Consider the following 12,941-nt stretch of genomic DNA (forward strand, 5'->3'; position numbering starts at 1 on the left):
ACATAGACCTTGTTTTATTTCTTTTTCATTAATACTCCTCTTCTAGTGAGGGGTGTTTCTCTTGGATCATCTCTGGCTAGAGATTGATAATGAATGGCTAAGGCCAGCTGTTCTCCTTTGGCTATGTGTGAAAATGAGTTCTTTTAGCCTTTCCTTTTTCTCATATAAGAGTTCACTACAGAGGGTCTCACTGTGGAGGATCTCTCTTAACTCTGCCTCACTGATTAGCTGCTCTCTTTGAATAAAGTTTACCTGTATGATTTCTTCTTTCCTACTTCTGCTTCTTAAGACCTCCTACCAAGAAAATTCCTACCTTCTATATTTGTGCTTGTTCCTGATGTCAAATGGGGGATTGTTGGTTTTACCTTTCAGTATATTCCTGTTAACTTCAGAGAACTATGTACCCATGGCACCTCTGTAGTCTTGGGTATATTTTGACAAGGTTTTTGAGCATCTGTTTGATCTCCACTGCTTTCGGAAGTCTTTCCTGATATTATGCTTTGACGTTACAGATGTTTGTTTTATTTTGGTTCAGTTTGCATTTCGTTTCATACTCCTCTTTTGATATTTTAGGAGGAGAAGAGAGAGATTACTATATTGGTTTTGTGTTTAAAAATGGAAGTCATAATTCTTTGTAAAAATCTGTTTCTTGATTGATATGTGTCCTATTTTATGCATCAGAATATGTAATGATACAGTGATTTTTCTGAATGATATTTCACTGACCAGTGTTTGGCAGTTATTCTACTTCATATGTAATAGTGAACTGTGCATTGGCCTAAAAACACTTGATATCAGATAGTTCATTTTCATAATTTTCATTAGCCGATGTTTACTATTAACTAATTTTGTATTGATTTCTCAATTGTAGTCAAATAAAGGAGAGTTGACTGCACTTGTACATCAGCTTCAAGAAAAAGACAAGTTACTTACTGCTCTGAAGGAAGATGCTGCTGCTATGAAGGATCGGTGCAAGCAGTTAACCCAGGTGAAGACATTCTTGTATTTAAGGGTTATACTTTCTAAATCAGATACAATGAAGGATTTTAGAAATTGTCCATAATTCCTGATTTATTTGTCCAGTAGATTTATACCACGTGAAAGTGATTTTCTTTTAGAATTTAGGTGGTGGTGATGGGGTCTCACTCTTTCTTGTTATAGCCTACAGTTGAGTTGTGAATTTAAAATAGCAGTACTTATAGGTATACTAATTTCTGAATAATGGAAGCCTGTGGACATGGGGAGCATGTTTCAATTGGTTCTGACCTAAATTATTCTATAGAAGCACAAAACTCAGTGTGATCTTGTTTAAATTCAATTTATGGGACAAATGTGAAACTCTTACATAGGTGGTTTATTCATGAAGGTTTTCGTGATACAATTTTTAATCAGTGAAGTTCTTTAAATCCCTTTCACTTCGAGAGGTTTAAAAAAAAAAAGGCCTTTAAACAAGTATAAAAGTACAAACTTCCAGTTATAAAATAAATAGGTCCAGGGGATGTAATGTACAGCATGGTGAACATAGTTATTAATACTGTGTTATATATTTGAAACTTGCTACGAGAGTAAATCTTAAAAGTTCTCATAACGAGAAAAAATGTTTGTAACTGTGTGTGGTGATGATTTAACAATAAATGCGAGTATTGAATCATATTGTATACTTGAAGCTAATGTAATATTCTATGTCAGTTATATTTAAAAAAATGTAGACTGAGAACATAATTGAAATTCTGTAGTAAATGTGGTCTCATTTTTCCCGAAGTGCTTGTTTCTCCTTTTAGGTGTTAAATACAGTAGACTAAATGAGGTTTATTTCACTGTCGTTCATGTAGCTACTTGATGACATTATGAGAATGGCCTCATTTGAATATAAAATCTTTTCTGTGAATTTGAGGTAAATAAAAAAAGTCAGTGGAAAACTTGGTCAGGTTGATTTTTTTAAAAATAAATTTATTTTTCGCTGCATTTGATTAAGATTAATTAAAGTTGTTGCTAAAATAAGTGTTTCCTTAAGATTAGAAACTTTACTGTAGTTTTCTGTAGCTATAGTTTTCTGATTATTTTCAAAATTAAAAAAAGAAACTATTTACTTTTGTGTAACTCATAGAGCTGTATACTTAAGATGTGTATACTTTTTTTCCCTAAATGTATTATGTACATCAGTAAAACAATTTGCAAATGTAAATGAACTCTTATGGGCAAACCATTCGTTAAGTGAAAATCTTAAAGTTTGTCAAACAGTTTCTTAGAGCAGGGAAAATGGACTGATCATACCTGCAGATAACTTTAAAGTTGCTTGGCTTTCTTGCACTTTAATAGTTAATATTTATCCTAGGAGTTCACAATACTTGCAACTCAAAATGAAATTACCCTTTTAATGTTTGACTTGGGAAGATAATAAAACTTTCTGAGTTTTACTTTCCCTATTCTGCTATAAACATATCTTATCCTTATCTCTTACCTTAGGATGGAGACTTTTTTTCTCGGCTTTTTTTTTTCTGGGGGCCTATTCTGTACCCTAAAAGAGAGCTGGTACCTGGAAATAATGAAGAATTACCTTTGGCTTTAAAAGTGTTCTCTCTTGGGGGCTTCCCTGGTGGCACAGTGGTTGAGAGTCCGCCTGCCAATGCATGGGACGCAGGTTCGTGCCCCGGTCCGGGAAGATCCCACATGCCGCGGAGCAGCTGGGCCCGTGAGCCATGGCCGCTGAGCCTGCGTGTCCGGAGCCTGTGCTCCTCAACGGGAGAGGCCACAACAGTGAGAGGCCCGCGTACCGCAAAAAAAAAAAAAAAATATGTTCCTTCTTATAATCAAGTTAGAATGTAGGATTTTATTCCATGTTCAAGTCTTTAACTCTTAAACCAGAAAGTGCAGTTGAAATATGAGTAAACAGAGCAGCTAAGTGTTTATGAAGGGAATTGGTGTAAAGAGCAGGTAAGATGCAGAAGACAAATTTTTTTTTAAAAAACCTTTGACCTTGCTTTTTAAGCAAGTACTTATTTCACAATTCAAGATTGGGCTTCCCTGGTGGCACAGTGGTTAAGAATCCACCTGCCAATGCAGGGAACATGGGTTCAAGCCCTGGTCTGGGAAGATCGCACATGCTGCGGAGGAACTAAGTCTTTGCACCACAACTACTGAGCCTGCACTCTAGAGCCCACGAGCCACAACTACTGAGACTGTGTGCCACGACTACTGAAGCCTGCGTGCCTAGAGCCTATGTTCCGCAACAAGAGAAGCCATTGCAGTGAGAAGCCCGTGCACTGCAACACAGACTTAACACAGCCAAAAATAAATAAATAAATGTATTTTTTTTAAAAAAAGAATTCATGATTGTTTTACTGATGTTGTTTTCTTCTTAGTAAAGTCTTGTTCTTATTTTTTTAAATAACAAGTTTTTCATATTTTTTTTCTGATTTACTCTTCTAGGAAATGATGGCAGAGAAGGAAAGAAGCAATGTGGTTATAGCAAGGATGAAAGATCGGATTGGAACATTAGAAAAGGAACATAATGTGTTTCAAAACAAAATGCATGTCAGTTACCAAGAGACTCAACAGATGCAGATGAAGGTATAGTTTCATTCTTTGAATACAAAATTAAATATTTGTATTCATTTAATTAGCAAACTTTTAAGTGCCCTGGGTTGGGCTTTGGTACAAATGGCTAATTAAACTGGCTCCCTGTCCTTAAGTAAGCAACTTCTGGGGAGGCTGGAAGTTGACAAGTAAATACGCCGTTACAGTAGAGGTAAGCATCAGGTGCTTTGGAACAGTGCAGATGAGAGGTGGGGAAGAGAAGGATTGATAGGGAAGACTTTAGAAATGAGAAGCAGACTGTGTTGAATCTTTTGAAACAGGCATTGTCAGGAAAGCGAGTGAATGAATGGGCGCTGGGTATGAGACTTATTACTTGGTGTAATTCCTTCTCATCCCACAAGATGATGGTTTGGTAGGTCTCTTTTGGGGCCCAGGATCGCGCTTTTTAATGAGTGCACTCCAGGTGTTTTCAGCATAGGTCGTCTAGTGATAACGGTTTGTGAGAAATACAGTAAGAGTTGTGGTATTTGGGAATCAGGACTGGAATGAAGAGACCTAGAGAAATAGATAGAGGTCTTGTCTTAAAGGGCCTTATATCCCTGAAGACTGGGGAGCCAAGTGAAGGCGTTTAAGCAACCCAGCAGTGTGATTGTATTAGTATTTTAAATTATTACTGTGGAGAGTGGCAGCAGTGTGGAGAGTGGAACAGGGATAGTTGAAAGGCTTTTGCAGGAATCTAAGTCAGAGAATAAGAACCTTAAGTCAGACATGGATAATGAGGGGATGAGTCTGATAAAAAAGAGATAGTAGATAGGGCTTGATGATGGAGTGGAGAAGAGAGGAAAAGTGATCATGGTTTTGGCCTAAGTGACCTTCTCTCTCTGGTCCGTATTTTCACCTGTTTTCTTTCAACATATTAGAAGGTTCAGTGCTTACTGCCTATTTTTACAGTGTTATTCATTTTCATGATTTCGGTTAGGTCTGGACCAGTGATTGTTGTTGTTGTTTTGAAGAACATGGTTTCAGTCTGCTTGTCAAGTGGGCTTCTAACACTCCCTCTAATTGAACTTTGTGGACCAGTGATTTCTTTTTGAAATTGTTTACATTGCTGGCTGATGCTTCAATTTGAAAGTGTTTGTCGTCACCTCAAAATTAACATATGTCTAAAATCAAACTCTTGCTTCTGGTCAGGTTGTTTTTATTTTCTAATGTTTTGAGGCATTATTATCCTTATGCTTGAATCTTTGACTTCTCTCTCCCTTGCCCAATCTACAATTTGTTCTGAAATCTTAAAGATACTTTATTTCTAGTTGTTCTTGCATTCAGTTTTTAGATATGACCCTAGTTGTTTATTTCATACTAGCATAATTATAGCACCTTAATAGGTCTCTCATTTCCTTTCTAATATGTGTAATTAGTACCAGATTTTTATTTGCAAAATATTACTTTGATCACATTGGTAGTCTGCTGAAAAATTTACTGGTATTGAAGTTCCAGTTTTTTCTGTGGAAAAACAGATGTGGGGATATAAGATTCAGTGTTCCCTGTCTTTTGATTCTGTAATTCTGAAATAAAAAACAAGAAGCCAGATATTTTAGCAAGTAGATTTTTGTGTAGTGAATTTGCCATCTATTTGGCTATGGCTCAATTTGTAACTTAATGTAAATGTTTTGAACATGTTTTCAGTTTTTAAACTTTTGATTACTAAAATCTTTCATTAAAATATTGCTAACACAAAATTGACATTAATTCTATGTGAGTATTGTGTAGGAAAGAGTTCTAAAACATCTTTTAGTTCTAAAACAGCATCTCAGTGTATTTATTTTGCCTATGATAGCAGCTGGCGTCTACTTGCATACTTGAGTGCTGTGGCAGCTTATGTTTACTTTGTATTTGTCACTATCAAAATGTATCCTTTAAATTTGTTTATATTTATTTGAAAAGGTTATCCAGGCTTCATTCTATTGATGCTTTTTACATTCTCATCATAATTTTCTTCGAAGTTAGCTTTGGCAGTCATTGTTTTCTAAATCTTATGTGTGTAAAATAATTTTAGTTCCAGCAAGTTCGTGAGCAGATGGAGGCAGAGATAGCTCATTTGAAGCAAGAAAATGGCATACTGAGAGATGCTGTCAGCAACACTACAAACCAGCTAGAAAACAAGTATGTTTGCAAATGCTTTACTTTTAATAGAATGGCAGAGTATTTTCATTGAATGATAGAGTATTTTCTTCAGTCACCAAAATGGTGTTTGATAATAATTGGTTAGACTTTTGTTTTTTACACTTGTTTCTAAAATGAATTTTCTAAAACTATCCTCTTGCTTTTGAAGAACCTCTTTGGCTAAACTGTATGATAAACACTAGTGCCACCAGTGGAACAGTTTATAAATTTATGAGACTGAATTTACAAGTTTTAGACCTTCTATTCCATTTAACATTAGTTCTCAAACTTCATTATTCTGAAGAACATCTGGCATGTTAGCTAAAAATCATAGTCTTGAGTCTTACCCTTATAAGGTTATGATTTATTGGCTCTGAGGTGTGGAATCCTGGAATCTGCATGTTAAGACACATTTCCTTGTGATAGTGATTTAGTTGGCTCTGGGCTGTACTTTGACAAACAGTCCAAGAGAAGACTAGTAGCATGCTTACATAGAATAAATATTCTGACTGGTTGATTTTAATAGATTTTCAGAACACTGATTTGAGGGTGACACTGTTGATTCGTGCTCATGGTGTGTGGTCATCTGTTTTTCTTGATTATTTTATAGTAATTTTAGTATTTGTGTTATTGTCATCAGAATGATTCAGATTACACTCAACCAAACTTCATTATTAGTAGTCACTTATAGCATTCATTTTCATTTAGCTATAAGTGGAATTACTAACTCAGCATAACTCATGTAAAATATATTTTGTTTACTCTTTATATGTGTTCTGTAGTAATGGAAGGTTCCTAATCCAGTTACTGTTTTCAGGCAGTCTGCTGAACTAAATAAACTGCGCCAGGATTATGCTAGGTTGGTGAATGAGCTGACTGAGAAAACAGGAAAGCTGCAGCAAGAGGAAGTCCAAAAGAAGAATGCTGAGCAGGCAGTTACTCAGTTGAAGGTGATATATTCCTACCTTTATCATTTCATAAATAATGTAGGTATTCAATTCGGTGACATTAAAGGGTATATAGCTTTGAGAAGTATAGTTTGAGGCTGAATGGGACTTGTGCTCTTAGTGCTCTGCCTATGTAGAAACGTGTACACTAATGAAAGAATTGAATGTAGGCTTGAGTTTGAAGTTAAAGACTTTCTGAAGATATGAAAATTGAAATTAGCTGATGGACAGGCATACAGAGTAGAATTTCATCTTATATATATGGAGGTTAGGGTCCACATGTGTAAGGCAAAAATCAAATTTTTGATAGGTAGTTAAAATCACCTTCAACATCGCTTATCCATAACTTGGATTTCTCAGTAAGTTTAGTAGAGCCTGTTTTTATTCTGGCGTTGGAATAGATGATTTTCCTTTCCTTTAGCACGAGACGAAGTAGTGCCCCAGTTGCTTTCACTTGAGCCATAGTTGGAAAAAATCACACACTGTTTCTTTAGACACCAGAATGGCACTTGGTGTCATGAGATGCTTATACTAGGAAGACACGCATGGGGTTGCTCAGGCTGACTGAGAGAGAGGAGTGGACTCATTTCTCTTGCTCTTTTTAGCCTCTGTACATTGAGTAGAGTGACGAGTAGAATTGTCTGTTCCTCCTTTTACTGGAGAGAGGATTTATTGAGCGTATAGTTCAATTTCTGTAAGTTAAATGTATCTGACAGACTTCTACCTAGGTCACTGATACAATCAGTATAGCTTAATACCAGTTCTAGAGTAGTAGGGGTTAAAAGGGCTTTGAGAATAATTGAATGCAGAAAATAGCATAATTTTTGTTTTCTTGAAGTTTTCATGGGTCCCTGTGGGAGAGTGATATAGTTGTCCTTTCTTTCAGTAAATGTTTGTCTTGCTGGTGTGTTTGCTGGTAGCATTTATAAATATGGAAGTTTGTGCTCTATGGATATGGATGAGTAGATAAATGACATTAAATATTATAGTCATAATTGAAGTGTTGTGCTCTACCTAAAAATAAGAATTTTAGGTGCTCACTGAAATTTAGCAATAAAGATACTATTCTTTTGAAAGCCTTTCAGCTGAGGGGAGATCAGTGGAAAGCTGACCAGAGCAAAGGGAATCAGGTATATCCACAGTGGTAGCTATACTGCTCCACCAGCACACATACTGAGTTTCTGAACTAATCTCCAATCTGTGAATCCTGCGTACTGGAGGGTGGAACGGAATCCTGCGTACTGGGGGGTGGAACGGAATCCTGCGTACTGGAGGGTGGAACGGAATCCTGCGTACTGGGGGGTGGAACGGAATCCTGCGTACTGGAGGGTGGAACGGAATCCTGCGTACTGGGGGGTGGAACGGAACCCTGCGTACTGGAGGGTGGAACGGAACCCTGCGTACTGGAGGGTGGAACGGAACCCTGCGTACTGGAGGGTGGAACGGAACCCTGCGTACTGGAGGGTGGAACGGAACCCTGCGTACTGGAGGGTGGAACGGAACCCTGCGTACTGGAGGGTGGAACGGAACCCTGCGTACTGGAGGGTGGAACGGAACCCTGCGTACTGGAGGGTGGAACGGAACCCTGCGTACTGGAGGGTGGAACGGAACCCTGCGTACTGGAGGGTGGAACGGAACCCTGCGTACTGGAGGGTGGAACGGAACCCTGCGTACTGGAGGGTGGAACGGAACCCTGCGTACTGGAGGGTGGAACGGAACCCTGCGTACTGGAGGGTGGAACGGAACCCTGCGTACTGGAGGGTGGAACGGAACCCTGCGTACTGGAGGGTGGAACGGCATCCTGCGTACTGGAGGGTGGAACGGAACCCTGCGTACTGGAGGGTGGAACGGCATCCTGCGTACTGGAGGGTGGAACGGCATCCTGCGTACTGGAGGGTGGAACGGCATCCTGCGTACTGGAGGGTGGAACGGCATCCTGCGTACTGGAGGGTGGAACGGCATCCTGCGTACTGGAGGGTGGAACGGCATCCTGCGTACTGGAGGGTGGAACGGCATCCTGCGTACTGGAGGGTGGAACGGCATCCTGCGTACTGGAGGGTGGAACGGAATCCTGCGTACTGGAGGGTGGAACGGAATCCTGCGTACTGGAGGGTGGAACGGAATCCTGCGTACTGGAGGGTGGAACGGAATCCTGCGTACTGGAGGGTGCAATGGAATCCTGCGTACTGGAGGGTGCAATGGAATCCTGTGTACTGGAGGGTGCAATGGAATCCTGTGTACTGGAGGGTGGAATGGCAGTGGCTGATGAGAGCTGTGCCTGTTATCAGGCTGGGCACATCTGCCTGTCTTATTAAAATGTAAGAGACTCGTGATCAGTTGTTGGAATAAGCAGTCTTATGTCACAACAGTAAAGATAGAGGATGCTTTTTTTCCGTTAAATTGGAATCCTGTATTTGTGCTGACTTATCCTTTCTCCAGGTTCAACTGCAAGAAGCTGAGAGAAGGTGGGAAGAAGTCCAGAGCTATATCAGGAAGAGAACAGCAGAGCATGAAGCAGCTCAGCAAGGTAAGGGGAAGCGGTATTCATTTAAATTTAGCATGTAATTCTGGGTAAAATTTCCTCCCCTCTCCATATGTGAAGACAGTGTAAATTGGCATTTTGGTTATAGGTCAATAAAAATAGCTTTTACACTTTCCGAGTACTTTTATTTCTTTAACATTTCTTAAGGTTTTAAAAATAAGCTCTCTAGTTTTGTCTGAGGCATTAAGTTATAGTCAATAAATAGGGTAATGGGAACCTGTGCATGTTCCCTTTCTGTAGTTATTCCCTCTGGTTCCTTGATCAGTTCTTCATTTAATTTTTTTTTTTCTAAGAAGGACTCATTCCTATATTGTGAAGAGAAAAACAGCAAGAGCATTGCGATTCCAAGTAGTTGACTTAATTTTTTTTGGCTGCGTTGGGTCTTCGTTGCTGCACGCAGGCTTTCTCTAGTTGCAGCAAGCAGGGGCTACTCTTCATTGCGGCGCGCAAGCTTCTCATTGTGGTGGCTTCTCTTGTTGCGGAACACGGGCTCTAGGCGTGCGGGCTTCAGTAGTTGCATCGTGCGGGCTCAGTAGTTGTGGTGCGTGGGCCCTAGAGTGCGTGGGCTTCAGTAGTTGCAGCGTGTGGGCTCAGTAGTTGCGGCGTGTGGGCTGTAGGGCGCGTGGGCTTCAGTAGCTGTGGTGCGTGGGCTCAGTAGTTGTGGCACACGGGCTTAGTTGCTCCACGGCATGTGGGATCTTCCCAGACCAGAGATCGAACCCGTGTCCCCTGCATTGGCAGGCGGATTCTTAACCACTGCGCCACCAGGGAAGTCTCCAAGTAGTTGACTTAAAACTGCCTACTTAAATGCTAACTTTCACTACTTATTCTTAATTCAATGAATTCATTTAGGAAATAATGGAGCTTGTATTAGTGTGTTTTATCTATGTTTCCACTACTCCCCTTCCTCCCATGAAAGTGGTGGAGAGTTAGTAAAATATAGTTCCAAACACAAGGCTAGATCATACAGAGTTTTGGCTCTTTAGACCTTTGGTTTCCTCTGATTTTTTTCACTAAATAACTTACTAAAGCATCTTTGGGGAAATTAAGAATGCTTGCGAGAAATGATATGAGTTTTAAACATTCATGTACCATTCATTTAACACATTTATTGATTATGTATTTTGTGCCAAGCCTTGGGTACAGCTCTGGGTATAGAGAAAAGGCAATCTCTGATCTCGAAAAGCTCACTCTCTGGGAGAGGAAGTGAATTAGTACAGTGTCGCAGGTGCTGTGAAAAGGTAAGCATAGACTGCTCAAGGGAGCCATATGCAGGAAGCAGAGGAGAGATTCAAGGAGGGTATTCTAGAGGAGGCAGTGCCTACACTAACGACGAGTAGCAGTAACCAGGCCGAGGAAGAGACCTTTGTAAAATGCAATGTTTTGTTAGATTTACAGAGTAAATTTGTGGCCAAAGAAAATGAAGTACAGAGTCTGCATAGTAAGCTTACAGATACCTTGGTATCAAAACAACAGTTGGAGCAAAGGCTAATGCAGTTAATGGAATCGGAGCAAAAAAGGGTGAACAAAGAAGAGTCTCTACAAATGCAAGTTCAGGTATCTGATTTTCCCTCTTTAAAAAAAATAAAGACGGGCAGTGGTTGGATGTGTCTTGTGTAGAAGAGAGAGGGTAGCCTATCTTATCCTAATTCTGGAGTGCAGATGAATAATTCTAATTTAATCTTCAAGGAGTTGTCACAATATGGTCTGAATATGTGCTCAAAGATGCCTTCACCCACAGTCTTATGCTTTTTGTATTAGATTAGGAACAGTACAATGTATTCTTAATTTCTCCTTTGTAAATTAGCTCTCAGAATAGAATGCCTAATCATTGTTTAAAATGACGCCTTTTGGAATCTAAGAGTGCCTTTTTAAAGGTAAACAGATGTACCTGTAACTCATTTTGTTCATATACATTGGTATATTTAACAGAACACTTTTCCCTCTCCTTTTTGGTTGCTCTTTATGAAAGGATATCTTGGAGCAGAATGAGGCTTTAAAAGCTCAAATTCAACAATTCCATTCCCAGCTAGCAGCCCAGGTAATGGTGCTTTCTTATTGCTTGTCATTACTAATAGCTTCCTAGCTGTGTAAATAATCTGAGTGCCTGTTGAGTGCTGCGCACTGGATTAGTAGTTGGGTGACTAGTCAGTGAATCAACTGGATGTTCCTAAGTGCTAAGCACTCTGATGATTACATATTATGCTGTAAGAAAACACTATGGAAGAAATCCAAATCTGACTAATGGGAAGGTGGGTTAGAGAGTTTTTAACTTTAGGAGGAAAAAAATGTTGATTACCATCCTGTCAGAAGGCAGGTGTCAAGAATGATAGTTTATGTTTTAGAAGTGTTCACTAAATATTGACTAGCCATAAGGGAACGCTTTGTATACCCTCAGGTGTTAGCAGTATGTTAACCATAGCTCTCAGGTTATATATGCCAAAGAATCATTTTTAAATTTATACTTCAGTATAGTTTGAGTGTGAAACCTTCCAAAGTTTTCTAGGTGGTATTGTAAAACCTGTTATTCTTTGGCATCATTCTTATGTAACATGATAAATAGGTAGATAGATACAGATATATAGCCTTTAGAATATAAATAATATAACATTAAGAAGAGAAGAAACTTGCAAGTACTTAGCTTGTTTCCATAATATACATACTGTGAATTTCAGTTTCAGTTCTTCCACTTTAAACTTCTAAAAGTTTGTAGGAAAAGTAATAGCTTAGAATAGAAGTCATTTTCTGTGCAAAAAGTAGTTTTAACATTAAAAAGTTGTTTTTAACGTTCAGGCAAGTTAAAAATCCCAAAACTTTGAGGTTGCAACCGTTTTTTTCTTTTCTAATTGTTTTCTTTGTAGAAACTATAGTCTAAAATTAATTGGGAAAGAATTATATAATCTAGGAAAGGGTGTGTGTATATGGATGTATGTGTATATGTAAATTATTAACTCAAATTGGATTGAGATCTTAAGTTATAGATGAGAGGTAGTTCTAGAAAATTTATCAGAAACTTAATATTTAGAGAATGCTATAAGTACCTTTTGAAAAGTAGAGATGAACACGAGCATTACCAAACGACTTGTTATCTTAATCATGAATGGTATCATTTCATTATTGGAAATTGTTACTAAGGAAAAGAAGCACATGAATGAAAAATAGCCTTTGCTGCTGTTTTTCCTATTTATGTATTGCTTGGCAGTTACATAGTTTTCAGACCTGTCAACTTACTTTATTAAAAATGTCTTATGATGTGTAATTCCCTAATACTGGCTGTTATTGATCAAATTTACTTTCAGAATATTAGCTGTTATTTAGTGAACATTCATCATGAGCCAGATACTTCCTTAACTATATACATTTATTTCTTTTAATTTTTAAAGCTTTATTGTGATGATTATTGTACAACTTTAAAACTGTCTCTTAAGGGCTTTTATGTTGACACTTTTTCTTTCTTAGACATCCGCTTCAGCTCTAGCAGAAGAGTTACATAAAGTGTAAGCCTGCCTTTCTATATTCCTCTTAAAATTGCTTAGTCACCACTAACTGATAGCTGTTAGATTCTACACTTATGATTGACTTTACGTTCTAACTTGTTCAGAAAATACTCTCAAGTAGATTTGGAGCAGCTTTTGCTCTTCTACCCCTAAGCATTATGTATTCTATGTTTTTATGTCTTTGTCATAAAAAGAGTTGGGGAAGCTTTTTTCCCTTTGGCCTTTAGCAGTTATGTGGAAGAGATTATTGTGATT

The 12,941-nt window shown here is 38.5% G+C and overlaps 1 protein-coding gene across 8 annotated transcripts in view; it reads left to right on the plus strand.

The window, feature by feature from the left end:
• KTN1 (kinectin 1) overlaps positions 1-12,941 on the plus strand; it is a 126,751-nt gene that overhangs the window by 67,929 nt on the left and 45,881 nt on the right. For all 8 annotated transcript variants that reach the window (XM_082616740.1, XM_082616739.1, XM_082616742.1 and 5 more), the window contains 8 exons: positions 872-988; positions 3,430-3,570; positions 5,594-5,700; positions 6,518-6,650; positions 9,087-9,174; positions 10,580-10,746; positions 11,162-11,230; positions 12,649-12,686. In XM_082616740.1, the coding sequence (XP_082472866.1) occupies positions 872-988; positions 3,430-3,570; positions 5,594-5,700; positions 6,518-6,650; positions 9,087-9,174; positions 10,580-10,746; positions 11,162-11,230; positions 12,649-12,686 (860 nt within the window). The remainder of the gene's footprint in view (positions 1-871; positions 989-3,429; positions 3,571-5,593; positions 5,701-6,517; positions 6,651-9,086; positions 9,175-10,579; positions 10,747-11,161; positions 11,231-12,648; positions 12,687-12,941) is intronic.

This window comes from Mesoplodon mirus, assembly GCF_964341445.2.
Source record: "Mesoplodon mirus genome assembly, chromosome: 4".
Taxonomy (NCBI): domain Eukaryota; kingdom Metazoa; phylum Chordata; class Mammalia; order Artiodactyla; family Ziphiidae; genus Mesoplodon; species Mesoplodon mirus.